This window comes from Trifolium pratense, linkage group LG1, assembly GCF_020283565.1.
Source record: "Trifolium pratense cultivar HEN17-A07 linkage group LG1, ARS_RC_1.1, whole genome shotgun sequence".
NCBI classification, from domain to species: domain Eukaryota; kingdom Viridiplantae; phylum Streptophyta; class Magnoliopsida; order Fabales; family Fabaceae; genus Trifolium; species Trifolium pratense.
In genome coordinates, this window is record NC_060059.1 from 28190134 (window position 1) to 28210638 (window position 20505).

The following is a 20505-nucleotide window of genomic DNA, read 5'->3' on the forward strand; positions in this document are numbered from 1 at the left end:
TTAAATGGTTTCATAGCGTTATACACTGAAACCATTAGTCTTGTTATTTGGTTTCAAGATGTTATACACTAAAACCATTAGTCTAGTTAAATGGTTTCATAGCGTTATACCCTGAAACCATTATTTTAGTTAAATGGTTTCATATGAGCATTAGTGCCAAGATGTTATACACTGAAACCATTGTTATTAAGTAAAACATCACATAACCATTTTACAAAACCATGCTACATAAAGCAAAAAATCATATAAAGCAATTAGGGTTAGTTTAGTTGAAAAAAATTTGGATAGTATGCATGCGATATTGGATTCGATCATATTTTTATTGTAAAGAAAAATCGATAAAACTTAAAATTAAATTGTATGTTTGACAAGTATGCTTTATATATACATGAACCATTCGTTATTATGTTGGGCTTCGAGGGGGTGTATGACGAAAATTAATTAAAAATGGATTTTTATAATATATACTTCAAAGGAACAAAAATTATTATTTAATTGGAAACGGGGGGCGCGCTAGAAATTTGGGGGAGGGGTGCGCTAGAAGTTTGGAGGAGGGAAAAAAATTGGGGGCGCGCTAGAAATCTAGGGGAGGAAAAAAAATTGGGGGGCTCACAAGAAATCTAGGAGAAAAAAGGAAAAAAAAACTGGGGGGTGCGCTAAGCAAAAGGGGGCGCGCAAGTAATGGGGTAGTATATGGGGGGCGCGCGAGTAATGGATTGCCTAATTTTGGGCTTGGGCTGACCTTTGGTTGACTTTTGGTGTAGGAAGCAAATATGGTGGGTGTAGAAAGCAAGTTTATGCATGGTGCATAAGTTTAGGCTTATGCACCATAACCACACCCACTTTAATGCTCATATACACTAGATTGTTATATCTTATTTTGTTGTTCTATTAATAATAATAATGCCATTATTTTATTTTTAAGTAAATGTTACTATTATTGTAAAAAAAAAAGAAAAGTAAATGCTATTTTTTTTCCTAGTTTAATGGATATTTTAAAAAGATTAAACTTAGATACCTCGGTGTACCTAACCAGTACCTCGGTGTACTTTGATAAAATAAAATATTTAAAAATTTATAATATAATATTGTTAAAATATAAATGAAACTATTGTGCTATTTTTTGTAAAACTTATTAAATGAATAAATTTGATTATAATTACCGATGATAAACTATCCAATTTTTTGTGTATCCGTCACAAATAATTGTCCCATGTATATTTTTTAATAAAAAATTAGAAATTTGATTAGAAATATTCAGGATAATTTAGTAAATTTGTTAGTAATTAACTTTATTGTCTTATTATTATTATTATTATTATTAATAGTTAATAGTATATTTTTTTTATGAAAAATATTGTTTATGCTTCTATTTCTATATTTCTAATTTTACGCATGTTCATTTTTTTATTTTTTTATAATTTTTTTATTGACTATTTTATTCTTTTTTTAATAGATTATTGAATTGATCGTATTAATCTGTTTTATTGCTATTTTTATGAGTATATATTGTTCTGTTTTGTTCCAATCTATAATCTGTTTAGTTTTTATTTTTAAGCATATCATTTTTTTTTTTGTATTTATATTATTTTCTTTCTATATATATATATATATATATATTTAGCGATTTTTTTTTATAAGGCGAAGAACATCTAGACATCATGCGACAAAACAGACTACATCCTCATCCTATGCCTATATCTCTTTATTATATTAAAAAAAGATAAAATATTTACAAAAAAAATGGGGGACATAGACCTAACCCAGTGAGTCCAATGACTATAAAACCAATATCCACTGCTAGTTAATCCTAAAAGACAAACTAGAAGTCCTAGAAATTTCAGGCAAATGAACCGACCATCAACACGGAAACGGTTCACGTACCCTCTACTTATAAATATATTAGTAGTAGATATATAAGGTTAAATAAATTTTGGTTACTTATAAATATTTTGAATTTTGTTTTTAGTCCATATAAAAAATTTCAGCAATTTTTGTTCCCTCAAATATTTTCTATCATAAATTTTGATCCCTACCTTTAATCAACTCTTATGTACTTTCACATTTTTAAATGGTTTTTTGTATTCATGTTTATAATATTATAAGAACCTCTCTAACAAGAGAGATTCTTATAATATACAAAACATGATCGTGGAAAGAAAAAGAATTAAAATTTTGAATGGTATACACAGGTTGATTGAAAAGCAGAGACCCAAAAATCATGACAGGAGATATTTGAAGACCAAAACTTTATGAAATTTTTTGTAGGGACTAAAACTTAAATTTGAAATATTTATAGAGATCAAGAATATATTTAACCCTATGTTTTATAGATCCTACAAAATCGTGAGTTTTTATGTTTAGTCCTAAAAAACTTTTATTCATTTTTAGTCCCTATTTGCATTTTATAGAGACTAATTTGAGGGACTAAAAGTATTCAATTCTTTTAAAGAAATTCAAAATAGGAACTATTATTAGAAACTGCAATATTATGGAGGACTAAAATTACCATTAAAATTTAATAGGGACTAAAATTATCATTAAAATTTAACCCTATTTGTAATATCAGCGGGCAAAATGCTCGAAATTCAAATAATGACATTAGCAGAGGCACATCCTGTAACATTCTGGATTTTCATACATTATTTAACGAAATATTAAGCAAAGGACGAATCTTTTTTTTAGGAACACAATAACCTTATATTACTAAATATTAAACATTATTATAATAGATCTCTCAAAATTAATAATTTAGTATAATAATTACAACAGATTGAACTATTATTTAACTCAAAATAAGATTCTAAAACAAGACTCTTAGAGCATCCACAATGGAGCACTCTATTTTTGAGTACTTAAATGGTCCCACATAGACACATCATCAATTTATTATTTTTTTAATAATAGTACCTAATAGGTACTCAACCCCTCCAATGGAGCATTTATTAAAAAGTTCTAAAATGGGTCCCATCAATAACTCCACATCATTAAAATTTGAAATTTAATTTAAAATAATATTGCCAAATTAATTTTTTTGAATATATTAAATAAAGTGGGTCCCATAATAAGAAGAGAGAGAGAGTTCTTATATTAGAAGTGGTACCTATTAGGTACTAAAATGTGTTGTGCTCCAATGGTAGTACCTAATAAGTACCATGAGTACCTAATAGGTACTACACCATTGGAGATGGTCTTAGTCTTTTACTATCCAAACACTCAATCTATATTTTCAACATTACTCATGAAATACAAAAATATATCTATATTTTCCATATACTACTATATATCTTCTTTTTTTGATAATCCATATACTATTACAGTATATCTTAAAAAAAAATATTTTATTTATTCAAAAAGTGTTCAAAATTTGCACACCAGTCGATCTTTCCTGGACCTTATTTATAACCTCTCTGCATTTTCACTAAATTTCCACATTCAAATAAAAAACCACTCTCTCTCTCTCTCTCTCTCTCTCTCTCTCTCTCTCTCTCTCTCTCTCTCTCTCTCTCTCTCTCTCTCTCTCTCTCTCTCTCTCTCTCTCTCATTGTTACAATTCAATCGGTTCATGGCACCACTAAATACATGGAAAACGATTCCCCTTCATCACAATTGAATGGCAGTTGGAAACGGTAAAAGCTTTCATTCTATCATAGTTCATTATTTTCTATTGATTCAGCTACTATATTTCTTTTTATCAGAAAAAAAAAAAACCACAGGATGATTATATATATTATTTTGCTTACCTATATTTTCTTGGTTATTTATTTCAATAATATTATATATCTATATTTATTGTGTCTTTGTTTTTTCGAATGCTAACAATTATTTTGTCTTGAATTAAGATATGGGGAACATGATGAAGATATAGATTTTTTGAATGTGTCCAAAGTGCAAAGTCATTTGCAACTACAATATTTGTAAGTAAGTTGTGGCCGGTTTTAATGTGTTTTTATTATTTTTTTGTTGTGGTTTTTATTTTGTACAATTTTGTGTTAAAGTAATACACAAATAAGAAAATTTAAGAATCTTGAAATGAACCCTTGCGATGAAAAGAAGATGAAGTACTTCAAGATTGTTACTAACAATAATTTTACATATTCAAAAAAAAATGTACATTAAGTCAAAAAAAAAAAAGTACATAGTTGTCCACTTCAAGAGAATTTAATATTTGATTGTTGTAGTAAATAAAAATTAACAAAAATTTTAGTCAAACGAAAATAGTAAATGTTTTTGTAAAGTAACGAGAGCCTAATATTTTAGGTGTTTGTTTCTTATCAAAGAAGAACCAGCATGGAGCAATGACATGTCACAACATCTAGTGACGGTCTAGTTTTTACTTTTCGTTGGGATAGAAACAGAAATGTTTATGAAATGTATCGTCATAGAAAAGGTGAGATCCAAACTTTATTCATCGGTGAAGATTGGGACACATTTATAACTAAGATAGTCACCTCATTTTTCATGAAAATAAGAGCCATCTGAGTCGGTACTTTGGAAGAAAAAACCTTGAAAGAATTAGGATGGGAGAAGGAGCACCAAACTCTATATGTTCCATTTGCCTTGAAAAGCTTATATATATGACCCAACTAGAACCTCATCGAGACAAATGGAACATATAGAGTCTGATACTCCTTCATCAATTCTAATTCTTTCAAGATTTTTTCTTTCAAAGTACCGACTCTGATTGTTGTTGTTTTCATGAAAAATGAGGGCACCATCTAGATTGTAAATATCTCAATCTTCACTTATGAATAAAGGAGGTTGGTTCTCACTTTTCTATGTGGATACATTTCATAAACATTTCTGTTTTTATTCCAACGAAAAGTCAAAATTATTCCATCATTAGATGTTGCGACTCATTGTTGCTCAATTATGGTTCTTTCTCGAAGTGATACTTGCACTAAGATAAGAGGATTAAGCAAGAAAAAATGTATTAACGCAAGAAAACAAGAAAGAAATGATAATGTAGTGGCACATAAACAGCCCAATTAGCCCTTTTGGAGCCAACTAAATTTGGCTTGAGGATATACCTTACCAAAGCTGCTGACATTGTATCTGATTCTTACTTTAATCAGTTGAATTTTGAATTAATTTTTTTTTATCACGTGTAAATTTGCACATGTTAAGAAGTTTGAAATAGTAAATTTATATTGAGACTTGTTCATTTTATATTAAAAAATGTAATCTTTTGGTAAATAATTGTTGTTTTTCAATAAAAAAGTTACTACAATTTAATTGTTTTAACATGTGCAATATTGTACATGTTAAACAAACTCTAAAAAAACATCAAACAAAGACAAACTCTTGATTGTTTTTTATTTCTTTTCATTTAAATCCAATAAAAAATAATATGAACAACAATTCTTTTTTAATAAGTAAACATATGATTAAAAAAAATGACAATAAAATATAAAAAATATAAATAAATACTTAAAACTCTAACATCAATTGATAATACTTAATCCTAATTTGAATAACAAATAATGTTGTTCTTCCGTATATGGACCTGCAAATAAAGATTTATAACTCAAAATTAGTACAATTTTCTGATTGTAGAATTAAACTTGAATATTTTATCCACTCATCTGTTCCCAATCCAGATGTTATTTATCCCTCGTAGTCATCTTCATCAGTCTCTGCAAGAATCCAAATAGTAAATAAAAGTTACAAAGATAGATGAATAATATTTTGGCTTCTTAAAAAGAAGTTTACAATTTCTACCAAAAAAAAAGTTTACAAAATATTATTGACTTTAGAGAAGAAAATGATTTCTCTTTTTTATGTTGAATCCTCTTATTGTAGCCTAACACAAGTAAACAAAATACCTGCAAAGAAAAACAAATAAAATTTAGATTTCATTCCACTTGAGAGCAACAAAAATTATATTGAACAAATAAATAAGAAATAACCAACAATAGCAATAGATTTTTTATTTAAAAAAAACAACCAACAATAGCAATAGATAGAAAAAAAAGTAGTGATTATGTCAAAAAAAAAAAAAGAAGAGTAGTGAAGGTGAGAAGAGAAGAGAAAATAGAGAAGGGCGCTGAGACACTCAATGACCCTCACTCTTACATGTTGACCCGTATATATAGAAACTATAGTAGATTTTTGGTCCTTAATTTTTGAAATTTCCATCCATTTCAGCATTGATTTAATTTAATCAATATATATTCCAAAAATGAGTTGGTCAATAATAAAAAATTTCCATACGTAAAATTTCAATTGTATCAAAATATTAATATATAGACATTTGTTCATAAAACCTGATTGAGCAATTTCTATAAAAAAAACTCTTGTGGGATATATAAAAAAAATATATTACATAAAAAAACTCCATTGTTTGGTATATATAAAATTTCATATATAATACTTTCACAAAAAAAAAATTCATGTATAATATTATGTATTATATTAATATATATATATATATATATTAATATATATATATATATATATATATATATATATATATATATATATATATTAATGAGATATAATTATTTATATTTGAATTTGAGTTATTTCCTTTTAATTTTTTTTAATAGGTGCATTAAATACGATTTATAAACAATAATTGAAAAATGATTGAATTTTCAAATTAGCCAAAAAATTTAAGTAAAATGATATCATCATGTATTAGAGAAATTGCAAAGGCCTTCATAGTTAGCCGCGTAGGAATTGGAGAAATATTAGAATGCCACATAAGACATGAATCAATGAAATGATGCCACATAAAAATAAGACTATGAGAGAGAAACTCATAAACATATAAATAATAGATTTGCTTATAAAAAAAATATATATGTATAAGTCATCATTATTTTCATTATGTTTGTTGATTAGGGCAAAAAGAAGGCTCGGTCTAGGGTGGGGAAATGGGATAGGTCTCCCATGGTAGGAGACTTATTTTTACCCTTAGATTAAGAAGGTTTACAATAGACTCTAATAAAGTTCCCACATAATAGTTTTTTCTCTTTCACCTTTCTTCTCTCAACCCCTTTCCTTGTTTCTGCAACAACACCAAATTTTAATGGAGCACACAACCTCTCAAATATTAAGTGAATTTTAAGCAAACTTTGGGTGAATATATGATTAAAGATTGTGTTAAATAAGTTTCAAAATAATCGTTTTTTTATTTTTCCCAATTTTTTTACTCAGTTTGTCATTGTTATGTTTTCAACCTTAAATTTAGTCCCCTGGCTTCAATAAAAACAGAAATTTGTAGAAGGTTATTGTTGCATCTCAATCAATTTTGCAGAAAATCGTTGCAGATTTATCCGGGTCGTTGCAAAAGAAAAATTCCTCTGTCTGTAATCTTTGTGCTTTTGATATTGAAGAGTAACTATGGTGGATTGGTGGAGGAGAATACACAGACAACAAAGTGTTTGTTTGTTACAGTAAAAAAAAAAAGTAAATGATATGGTACATGCAGGAGTACGGTGCACATGCAAAAAAATTGATAACCCACCGTGGGAGACCTATCCCACTTCCCCACCCTAGACCGAGCCCAAAAAGATTACCGGAATTCTAATTAGTGCAAGGGATTTAAAGATTATTAACTGATTGTGATTGAATACATATGTCACTCCTTTCGCTAATTATCCTTCACTTTTTGTAGACTTTAACCCTTTTTATGTTTCGTCAAAAAAAAAAGGACTTAGTTATTAAAACAAAAAGAAAACATCACAATTTGGTAAATAATGAGGAGGCAAAAGGAATAAGTAAATAAACCCTTGGTTATATCTATCACAAATCTGATGAGGCAAAGGTTAATAATTTAAAGTACCAAATACAAAATAAGATGAAGAAATTGTTACACCATTTGGTAATATATTCTAAAATTTAAAATTGTTAAACACGACTTGGTGGAGCAGGAGAATCAGAAGAGCCTTTGCTCGGTGCTGATGGTGGAACAGGGCCTTTTGGCAGCATTCCAAAATATAAATTTGTTGGATGATGTAGTGGAGGTGGAGAGGCAGAAATTCCTCCGCTAGGTCCTGATGGCGGAACTGACCCTTTTGGCAGCATTCCAAAATTCAAGTTTGTTGGATGGTGTAGTGGAGGTGGAGAGGCAGAAATTCCTCCGCTAGGTCTTGATGGCGGAACTGGCCCTTTTGGCAGCATTCCAAAATATAAATTTTTTGGATGATGTAGTGGAGGTGGAGAGGCAGAAATTCCTCCGCTAGGTCCCGATGGCGGAACTGGCCCTTTTGGCAGCATTCCAAAATTCAAATTTGCGGAATGATGTGGTGGAGGTGGAGAATTAGAAGAGCCTCTACTAGGTCCTGAAGGCGGAACAGGCCCTTTTGGGGGCATTCCAAATTTCAAATCAGCCACGACAAGAGACAAAAATAAAAAAGACATAGTAACGACCAAATAAACCTTTAAAATTTCCATCTTTCTTCTCTGAAATTTTGGTCTGGAAAAACAAAGTATATTTGAGATTTAGGTTTGGCAAAACAACATATAAATAAGGACAACAATAAATAAGGACAACTAATATGAGATTTTGGCAAAAAAAATCTTGATGATTTTATGAGATTTTGTTGGACTATATTGATTTTGTTAGATTTTAAAGACTTTTTTTACAAGACTTTTTTACAATCAAGATTTTTAATACATGATTTGATTGGATTTTGAGAGATTTTTTTCAAAAGACTTTTTACAATAAGATTTCATAATACTTTATATATTATGAAAGTTTTGTATATTTGGAAAATTTTAAAAGAATCAATAAATTTTAATAAAAGAAATTATATTTTTTTGGAATGCAAATATTTAAACAAGAAAATAAAAATAAAAAATCCTTACTTTTTTTTTTTACATATATGTTTCTAATCACCAATAAAAAGATCACCACCAACACCAATAAAAAATCCAAAATTTTTCAGCTTTTAAATAGATGGAACAATAAAAAAATATGTAGCTAGCTATATACCGTCAATAACCATACAAGATCCTAATTCCTAAAATAATGTTACACAAACATAAACCTAGTCAATTAGTCAAGCATCATTCATATAAAAAAACATAACCTAATCTAGCATCAACAACGACAAGTAAGGAAAAAAATGTGACAATAAAACTTACCTCACCTATACTGTCCCTTCCTTCCTCTTTTTCCAAAAAACAATATGATTCTCACCAAATTTGTCCTCAGTCACAAAGTAGGCTTATTTATAGGTATTTCAACGTGTCATGGATATGGAAGGAATAAAATAAAATAGGAAGAAAATGATTGTTACCCGTATTTATTTTTCTACCAGCTATGTATATATGCATGTGTCTGAGCTATTCCATTTTTCCATAGGCAACACGTTTGTTTAAAAAAACAATATTGTTTTCGTCATTGAATCTTTAATTAGAGATCATTTATAATTTTATTTTTTTAAAAAAAAAAAGAAAAAAAAGAAAAGAGATCTTTAATAATTTTATTTCTGAATAATAAAAGGTAGTAATATTTATTTGATCTTGATTAAAAAAATATTTATTTGTTCTTAACCAATCATTAGTTAGTACCGTGGTGATTGACGTTGGACTTGTAGATAACTTTTAAGTTTTATTCGAGATTTCTTTGGTGTTATTTTAATCCCGTTTTAGTGCGGAGTATTTGTTTTGTTTATCCCGTCTTAGTACGGTGTTTGTTTCGTCTTTGTATGGTGTTTGTTCTTTTGTTCAGATTTGTAGGTTTGTTTCGATTCAAATTCAGTGTAGATTCAATGACTTTAGCATCATCAACGTTGCAGATCCGAATACATGATTATTCCGGACATTTGAAGTTTGTCAAATCAATAGTAGGCTTTGATATTATGCCGTTTTATGCTATTAACTCGGATGCTGTGAGCATGTTTGCAGATTCATCCTTATTAGTTTTTAGCGAAATTAAATATGTAATGATTTCGATTGATGTATTTCCTATGAATTTGAATGAATGAATGAATATTATTGTTTTTGAGTAAAAAAAAACTTATTCTATCATTACTTTAATTATTTTTTAATTGCTATTTTTCGACCGTAGTTTGGATGAGTATTTATAAATGGTTGAAGATGAAATTTATTTCTCATGAGAAAGTTTAGATTCATTTCAATTCCTTTGGTGGTTTGGTGAGAAACACGAAAGGAATTAAGACTTGTCATTTAATTTGGTTAGTTACTACTTGGAGTATTTGAAGACTACATAATAGTATTTTGTTCTGAGTAGAAGTTACAAATTTGTCTTCTCTAGTTAATCAGATTATCAGTATTTCCTGGTTTTGGTTTTGTCTTCTCTTGTTATTTTTGACTAGATATTTCACCCGTGTGATGCACGGGTATTACACAGGTGAATATTGTGGATTTTGTGGTAACAACACATTTTTTATTTGATTGAATAATACATATATAAACCTGCATAATATATCCAATATACTGATGTGAACAAATAATAGCTAAAGGAAAACCAATTATGAATATACAAACAATTATTAGACAAACATGATATGGAGAAAAATGAACAGTTTAAATCCATATTATACTTTCCAAAGAGTAGTATCAACAACAATGAGATGATGAATAGAGAAGAGATGAAATTAAAATAAATACAAAACAAACACAATTTGAGTTTTTCCAAGACAACTTTAAAATACACAAAAAAGAAATAAAATGGAATAAGCTACCTATGAATTCAAACAAAAGGTTAAATTGGTTAATTGTTCTTCAAAAGGAATAGTCTCCTTTATTATGACATAATATTAAATAAATTTAATTTCTCAAAGTATCATAAGGGAAGTAATAATCTATAAAAAATTTAACTAAACATCAAGTGATTCATTTGATTCACAACTTATTATGTTCTTCCAATTTATCCCTGAAAATTCTTCTTTTTTTCTTCTTAACCTTCTTCATAACTCATTGTCCATTCCAAAATTGTTGAAGTGACTCTTCATCTATCAAGTCATAAAATAATTAAATTGAAAGAAAAAATTACTCTTATTTGAAGTTAGAAAACTTATAAGACACTTAGAAATAATGTACTCAATAACCTGTAGCAGTTACCTCACTTTTTTGCACCAGTAGCAGTTGTTCACTCCTTACACTTAGCTAAAACGCTCCAAAAGTTCTGCATTATGCAGGAAAAAAAATCTGCAATAAAAAACAGTCTCCAATGCAGAAACTTTGTTTTTTCAAACAAAGCATCCAAGTTGAAATCAACAAATACATCAAAAACCACAGATTTATCAAAGAATAAATAACTCCAAATTACAAATTAACCACTAAATAGAATACATATCTGATCCAAGACTTGAGAAGTTTTCCCAATGCAATATATATATATATATATATATATATATATATATATATATATATATATATATATATATCAATTAAAAATTTAAAAAAAAAGAGTGGAAAATTCAAATTCTAAAAACTTGCATTGGTTGGGATGCAAAAAGAATATGTCTTAGCTATCTAATGTTTCCTGCAAATGCAAAACTTCGAGGGAGTCAACAATGATTGAATAATGAAGACTATATCCAAACTTGAATCTCCAATAGTAGGGACAACATCAATCTAATTGAAGACTAAACAAATTAATAAAATAATTTGTACCCTATAAGTCAAATAAATTAAAATCCTTTTAGATATTGAAATTAGTAACAAATAAAGAAAAATGTCAAAAGGATAAAGCAATATACATCTCAAAAGCAAAGAAACCGGTGAGCAAATGCGGCAAGATATTCATGGACGACAGTGAGATAAATGGGGAGGACCGGTGCCACACATACAATCATATGATATAATAGGTATACTTACTTCATCAAGATAAAATTCAACATAATAAGTTTGATACTTGATTCGACAATAATTAACGTATTTCTCCAAGCCAGTTATTGGATTTTGATCCAATGGTGCTATGTATTTAATAACAACAACAACAAAAATCATCAATAAATATAAAACAGAGCGAGAATGATTAGTTAGAACACATAAAAGAGAGATGAAAGCAATAAAAACATTTTAAACAACGTAGCGCAAGTTGAGTTTCTCTATTTTGATGATCCATATTGGCAATGAAAACAGAAAACACGTGAAACTTCATCTATATATTGATGTGTTTTTAATTAATGATTTTTATTTAACAAAAAAAATGAATATGTATAAAACGGGGAAAAAATCGGGTTTTTAATAAAAAAATGTTAAAAAAACGCAGCAACATATTTGATTTTGTAGATGGAAAAAAAATTTGTTTTTGTTTTTAGAAAGAAAAATAAAACGTATCAAGTTTAAAAAGAGTGCATTTACATGATGTTGATTACTTCTTGTTACAAAATTATTTCAACATATTTGATATGGCTTATTGGTAAGTATATAAAGAAATATAACTAAAAGTTCATGAGTTCGAATCCTGTTATCCGGATTCAAAAATCTAATACAATCTAAAATCAAGAATCAATCTTTTGTGAAAGAAAAAAATAAAAATCAAGAATCAATCAATACAAACCTAACATAAATCGCAATGGATTTGATTAGATTAGAGATTGAGATTTTAGTTATTTATTACTGTAATTATTATTTTTATCGGTAGACGAAAGAACCAAAATTTGACGGATTTGATTGTATAAATTTCCAATCAATAAATCTAGGATACAAAGGAGTACTGGTTAAGTAATAAATACAGTTTAAGAAGTGAAGAAACAAAAAGTTTCTCATAAAATTTTCTTATATAAGTGCAAAGAGTAAGTACAAGTGAAGAAACGAGTAGAGTGGATACCAATTTTTTTTTTTTTTTTATTTAGTGCGATTGATTAAAAGACAATGATGCAAGATGAAAGGAACAAGGTGGTAATGGAAAAGTTGAAAAAATCACTATTGTTTCGTATGGTAGCAATCAACCCTAATTCTAGCTCCATCATCAATTCTTCAATCGTCTCCTCTTTCATTGACAATCGTTTTCCACAAGTTTTCAAATCCTTCGACGCCCCCACTCACCCTCCTTATGAGTTGGTATGTAACTCTCTTAATTTCATATAAAGTCAGTTTATGTTATTTTCTAATGTCTTGGAAAGTTAACGAGTTTTATTTAAGGATGAAATGTTTGGAATAATCGAAGTTTGATTGAAAAAAATTGTAATATTTTACACTAGTGCAAAAAACACATTTTAAATCACACATTTTAAATCGGGTGCTATCCACATGATTTAAAGCCTTGAAAATATAGGACACGGCAATTGGCTCCAGGAACCGATTTAAATAGCCTCCAGGAACCTATTTAAAAAGTCTTTTTTCCACTAGTGTTATTAACTTTCAGCCAAATTTTGAATTATCAATACCTTTGACTCATAAATGGAGGATTAAAACTAAAGATTAACATTAAGTCTATTTTTTCTGCTTTTATTTATTTCAATTAAATTAAATATTCTTAAAAGTTTTTATTTTTTGGGTGAATGTAGATGATAAAGAAAGCAATGAAGGAGTTGAACGAAGAATATGGGTCGACTGAGGAAGCAATTTCTGGGTTTATAAGAAGCGAATACGGCGAAGATTTACCATGCGCCCACACAACTATTCTTCATATTCAGTTGAGGAAGCTTTGTATGGCTGGGAAACTTGGCTTTAAGAAGGGGAAATATGTTCTTGATTTTGAAAATAATGAGCCTAAGATGACACTAAAAAGTTATAAGAAGAAGAAGATGAAGCAGACCAGGATTTGATAGAACAAGACACTGTCCGATTGAAAACGCAATGACAAACACAAAAACTCAAAAGTTGGTTAAATAAATTTCATATATTTAGTTGCTTATATATTTTTTGGTTTTCACCAGATAGTATTGGACCATTTAATCTAGTTCGAGAGTCAGTTCTATCATAAAATAGTTTCAACTTCTACCGATCGCAGTTACAGAGTATCGAATTAGTCGCAATAGAACTAATTAATACGTATCATTTAACTTTAATGCTCATATACACTAGATTGTTATATCTTATTTTGTTGTTCTGTTAATAATAATAATAATGCCATTATTTTATTTTTAAGTAAGTGTTACTATTATTGTAAAAAAAAGAAAAGTAAATGTTATTTTTTTTTCTAGTTTAATGGATATTTTAAAAAGATTAAACTTACATACATCGGTGTACCTAACCAGTACTCGGTGTACTTTGATAAAATAAAATATTTAAAAATTTGTAATATAATATTGTTAAAATATAAATGAAACTATTGTGCTATTTTTTGGAAAACTTATTAAATGAATAAATTTGATTATAATTATCAATGATAAACTATCCAATTTTTTGTGTATTTGTCACAAATAATTGTCCCATGTATATTTTTTAATAAAAAATTAGAAATTTGATTAGAAATATTTAGGATAATTTAGTAAATTTGTTAGTAATTAACTTTATTGTATTATTATTATTATTATTATTATTATTATTATTATTATTATTATTATTATTATTATTATTAATAGTTAATAGTATATTTTGTTTATGAAAAGTATTGTTTATGCTTCTATTTCTATATTTCTAATTTTATGCATGTTCATCTTATTTTTTTTATAATTTTTTTATTGACTATTTTATTCTTTTTATTAATAGATTATTGAATTGATCGTATTAATCTGTTTTATTGCTATTTTTATGAGTATATATTGTTCTATTTTGTTCCAATCTATAATCTGTTTAGTTTCTATTTTTAAGCATATCATCTTTTTTTTTTGTATTTATATTATTTTCTTTCTATATATATATATAGTGAATTTTTTTTTATAAGGCGAAGAACATCTAGACATCATGCGACAAAACAGACTACATCCTCATCTAATGCCTATATCTCTTTATTAATATATTAAAAAAAGAAAAAATATTTACAAAAAAAATGGGGGACATAGACCTAACCCAGTGAGTCCAATGACTATGAAACCAATATCCACTGCTAGTTAATCCTAGAAGACAAACTAAAGTCCTAAAAATTTCAAGCAAATGAACCGACCATCAACACGAAAACGGTTCACGTACCCTCTACTTATAAATATATTAGTAGTAGATATATAAGGTTAAATAAATTTTGGTTACTTATAAATATTTTGAATTTTGTTTTTAGTCCATATAAAAAATTTCAGCAATTTTTGTTCCCTCAAATATTTTCTATCACAACTTTTGATCTCTACTTTTAATCAACTCTTATGTACTTTCACATTTTTAAATGGTTTTTTGTATTCGTGTTTATAATATTATAAGAACCTCTCTAACAAGAGAGATTCTTATAATATACTAAACATGATCGTGGAAAGAAAAAGAATTAAAATTTTGAATGATATACACAGGTTGATTGAAAAGCAGAGACCCAAAAATCATGACAGGAGATATTTGAAGACCAAAACTTTATGAAATTTTTTGTAGGGACTAAAACTTAAATTTGAAATATTTATAGAGATCAAGAACATATTTAACCCTATGTTTTATAGATCCTACAAAATCGCGAGTTTTTATGTTTAGTCCTAAAATTTTTTTATTCATTTTTAGTCCCTATTTGCATTTTATAGGGACTAATTTGATGGACTAAAAGTATCCAATTCTTTTAAAGAAATTCAAAATAGGAACTATTATTAGAAACTGCAATATTATGGAGGACTAAAATTACCATTAAAATTTAGTAGGGACTAAAATTATCATTAAAATTTAACCCTATTTGTAATATTAGCGGCCAAAATGCTCAAAATTCAAATAATGACATTAGCAGAGGCACATCCCAACTCTTTTCCTCTGGTAGAAGCATATCAAAGACCAAAAGGTCAACAACAAAGTAACTTTTGGCCCCACCGATGGATATGCCTTTGTTGCGCGCTCTAGAATAACCCCACCAAAAGAAGTTTATCATTTTTTCAAATTCATCATGAAGTAAGACGAGATAGATCGAAAAACTGATTTGATATAAGAACTTCACGTCCCGCCTTAGTGATACTTTTACTACTCCAAGAGTTAATTTTTTCCAAAATCTTTACGTCTATTATAAAATTGAAAATAGATTTTTTAATGTGTCCGATCATATAGGCCAGGTAATCACAAGTATTTTCCAATGCCTAAGACAACATGAATACCAGACAGACAGTTGACAATATATAAAATCTCGAACAACACTTGATACATTCCGACTACAAAATATTTTAGTTTTTTGAAAATTAATGACTTGTCCCGACGCTGCCTTGTAGATTGCTAAGATGCTTTTCATCACCCCAGCTTCATTACTATTGGCCCTAATGACAAACAATTGGAGCATAACGACAAATTTTTACACCATGAATATCACCGCGACTCTATATATAAGAATACTCTCTTGAAAGTTGAAATCCATGCATTCAATTTCTTAAAAAAATTTATAAAATAATTAATACAAAATTTCTATTTTTAGACTGCTTACCATGTTTCCTTAAGACATAAGTTAACATAACTGTTAAACTATTAATAGTATTATTTACTATCTAAAATTTGGATGCTGGTTAGCACAAGTCATCATTCGTTGAAAGTTCAATTAATCTCATTTACAATTACTAAATTGAACTTAAAAATTGAAAGGAAAAAACTCGTATTGTAGAACCACAAATTAAAATATTTTTATTATGATCATGCTATTGTACGTCACACATATTCATTGGTATATTCTAGTTTATTCCATCATCAAGAAGCCCTTAATTAATTGGAACGTGAAAAATTGATGGCAGTCACTCAGAGCTCGTGTATGCCAATGCCATGTATCGGCTCGTGTATGCATTACGTTTGATTTTCTTGCATCGTTTATTAGAAAAATGACATAATTATCTCTGAATGTTGTATTTTTGTCACAAAAAAAAGTCTAGATAACATTTCTCATCTTTTTTTTACAAGTACTCTTCACATGGATAAGGATTTGTTGCACTAAAAGCAGCATTCGGTTAAATCGTATTTCAAATATTTATAGTTAATTTTAGATCAAACAGTTCAGATTAGACCCCATATACGTGTGTGAATATTTATATATTTTTTTTATAAAACATTAGCGTGCATAGGCATCACATAATAATTATGACATCTCAACTATGTTGACACCCCATAATCATCACCTATCATTTGCAGCACCCTAATAAATTTATTAAAAAGAAAGAAAAAAGAGACAAACTTGGGGGGACTAGACCAAAACCCAAGGAAACAATAATACAAGGAACCTACCACTACCTCATTAAAAATCTTTCCTGGAAAACCCCAAGGGATAAAACCAAGGATAAGGGAAAAAGAGTGCGGTGGATTTAATGAAATCTAAAAGACGGAAGACCCATTAAATTACTAATATAATCTCCTTGAACACTCGGCGGAACATTGTCCCACCAGTAAAAACCATTAACATTAATGCCTAAAGCAGCCATTCGATCTGCACAACAGTTCCCTTCACGATAAATGTGAGTCGCTCTAAAATATATAAATGTGTGTGAATATTTATATATTTTTTTTAAGAAAAATATTATTTTGTGGCATATATGTTAAGAATATTAAAAGTAAAATTAGTCTTAAAAATGTTAACTTAAGCAATTTTTGTTTTAAATTTTAATTTTAACATGTGTCTTTAAGGTAATACTCTCTTCGGTCTTTTTTATAATAACACTTTTGGAAGAAAATTTGATCTTTTTTATAAGAAACTTTGACTATTTTTTTTTTGGTTTACAATGAGCTCAGGATCGAATCCAAGACCTATAACATACTACCCAAATCTCTCACCACTAGACTGAAACTAGTGGCTTAACTTTGACCAATTTTTAAATGTTTTAAATGTACAATTTCACATATGCCCTTATTATTATGAGAGGGAATTTAAAAATAAGTAAGTTAGTTGAATAAAAAGTAATTAAATAAGGGTATACATGTAATAAATTTAAATTTATAAGAGTATTAAATGAAAATAACTATCTTAAATGTGTTTTCCTTGGTCTATATGATTTTTTCAATGTGTTCCTTATAGAAAGGACCGGAGGGAGTACTAACATTAAATTTGTTAGGCTTAATTAGTAAAATGGTCTCTTAAAGATATTTTTGGTTTCACATTGGTCCCTTATAGAAAAAAGGACCGAATAAGTCCCTTAAAGAAAAAAAAAGGTCTGAATAGGTTCCTTAAAGACATCTCTGTTAATCAGTTTGGTCCCTTAAAGACATATCTGTTAATCAGTTTGATCCTCGAAAAAATGAACGAAAACGGTAAATTTGACTGAAAATAAATTAGGCAAACTTAAATTGACTGAAAAGTAAACGCTTAGAAAATAAAGAGTTGAAAGGTCAATTGTTGAAAACACGGGCGAAAATATAACGGTTTGAAAGTAATAAATAGGTCTTTAACTTTTATGTTTGTAGTAATAGGTCTTTTAAATTTTCTAAGTTACAAATAAATCTTTAACTGTTACGTTTATAACAGGTAGACCCTTTAAAATTTTTAAGTTTTAAGGTTTAAGTTACAAGCAGAACATTTAAGTTTTATGTTTGTAACAGATAGATCCTTACTAAATAGGACCTAGATTTTGACGGGGAAAATCCGAGTTGACTGGATTTGAGTTTGAGTTTTATCCGATTTTAAAAGACGGGGTGGGTCTGGTAATTGGGGATATTGATACCCACCCCTAATCCGTCCCCGAACCCGTCTGCTTATATCGAATTACTATATTTTATCTATTATGTAAAGCTTCAAAGTTGAATGGATCCAGGCTGGAATCTTGTATGGAACACTTTCCTTATAGTATTTCAAGCACTCTTGATTTGTCTTAGATTTTTAATGCAGCAATATCTAGGATAATTCAGCCTTCTCGAGTTTGTACAAGATAGATGAAAACTCGAATGTAGCAAAGAGTGTTGGAATTGTGTTCTAGAGGATTTGTGATTTTTGTTGTTGAATTTCTAAATTCAGAATGAATTATTTATAGGTTACATTAATATTGTTTCACAAGGTAGCAACCCTTGGTGAAACAATTCCTTTTACCAAAAGTTACAATGTTTGGCCAATAGCAACATATCCAACAGTTGCATGTTTTCATTCTGCAACAATTCATGAAATGTTGCAACTTTCAAATTCAAAATTCAAAAACACTAGCATTTACTCGCTTTCACTTTCTTGTCATGTTGGAACATACTCTTTGTAATTAATGCTCATAAATTACAACATTATCACTCTTAAATTAGAAATCCTTGACAAACTTATAGTCATATTTTTAAGTTGAGTATTAAACAGTTTGTTTTCTATATTTTTATTTTTTCGGTATAAAGATTGTTGAAACAAAGTGGTTTTCCACTTTTAATTCTTTATTAAATAAATAAATTAATTAAAAAAAAAACGCAGCTCAAGTTCATATGGAGAAAGGGCAAAATACCTGAACCCCACGGGATACTCAAACCCAATTTGGGTATGAGTTTTCGAATATGATTTTCATCCCCGTTAATAATTGGGACGAATATGGGGATATCCAAACTTTATAAGTTTGAGTTTAGGAAGGTAAAATTCATCCCTGCCTCGCCTCATTGTCTTGCCTAAATACACAAAGGGGGGTAAGTTATGTAATTTAGTTCACTTGCTCGAAACATTGTATTTGATATATGAAAATATAAGAAATGAAGGAACATGTAATTTGGTTTGTATCCATGTTCTTTATCCATGTCACCCTCCCTCTAAACACAAGGACATTGATTCCACATTGCATAGAGAATAGAGGATATTTTCTTTATCCATGTCACCCTCCTTCTACACACACAAGAACATTGATACCACATTGCAGACATACGCTTGCATGCGCTTGTAATTTAATGCTATAGTCACCCTAGTTGATCATTTTTTAATAATGTCTCTAGATCTATTCTTATTTTAAAAATATAATAGAAAAGGACAATGTCCATAAGTAATTTATTTAAGATCAACTTTTAATTAATATCTCCCTACAAAATACTCCATCTAATATTAATTAATCTCTATATTTGTCAAATTTAATTCTTTGTTTTACATGCTTATAAAAAAAAAATCTTTGTTTTATATAATTGATCCTTCTTCCTATTAGTTTTTGAAATTTAATTCTCACACGAGAGATAATTCTAAGTGATATGTAATGTTACTGAAATGGATAATACGTAAATGATAGGGAAGGAAATAGCAACTTGTATTAAATGAAGCTAAAAGGAATAGATCCGGAATTCAAGCCAATGATGGAAGCAAGAATAACGATCACAAACCCAGCAAATGTGTACAATAAGAAAGTTTGAGGGAGAGAAATAACAACTTTACTCAAAATACACATAATGATAAAATGCAAATGCCACTACTATTAATACTATCATTCCTTAACAAACTTCTTCCACATGTTATGCTCCTTCTTTGTCCTCACGCTAACACGTGGTCCAATATTTTCATTCCTTTCCATAACCGAATTGCTCTCTTGCACATTCTGTGGGCTCCACTGTGATTCTACCAGCTCATCACATTCTAGAAGGCTTGTAGTATTAGGCTTCATTACAATACCTTCC

General features: G+C 28.6%; 2 protein-coding genes across 2 annotated transcripts; one reads left to right on the top strand and one right to left on the bottom strand.

The window, feature by feature from the left end:
• Positions 1 to 7854: 7854 nt before the first annotated feature.
• Positions 7855 to 8367, bottom strand: LOC123891667 (proline-rich protein 2-like). Its single transcript, XM_045941580.1, has one exon. It carries the CDS (start codon positions 8365 to 8367, stop codon positions 7855 to 7857), a length of 513 nt encoding a protein of 170 aa, XP_045797536.1.
• A 4431-nt stretch (positions 8368 to 12798) lies between these two features.
• On the top strand, positions 12799 to 13694 carry LOC123891672 (histone H1-like). Its single transcript, XM_045941584.1, has 2 exons — positions 12799 to 12987; positions 13434 to 13694. Exons 1-2 carry the CDS (start codon positions 12799 to 12801, stop codon positions 13692 to 13694), a joined length of 450 nt encoding a protein of 149 aa, XP_045797540.1.
• Positions 13695 to 20505: the final 6811 nt, after the last annotated feature.

Coding starts and splice junctions, on each gene's coding strand:
- LOC123891667 (XM_045941580.1), bottom strand. CDS start 8,367: ATGTCTTTTTTATTTTTGTCTCTTGTCGTGGCTGATTTGAAATTTGGA.
- LOC123891672 (XM_045941584.1), top strand. CDS start 12,799: ATGATGCAAGATGAAAGGAACAAGGTGGTAATGGAAAAGTTGAAAAAA. Junction 12,988..13,433: donor CTCACCCTCCTTATGAGTTG/GTATGTAACTCT, acceptor GGGTGAATGTAG/ATGATAAAGAAAGCAATGAA.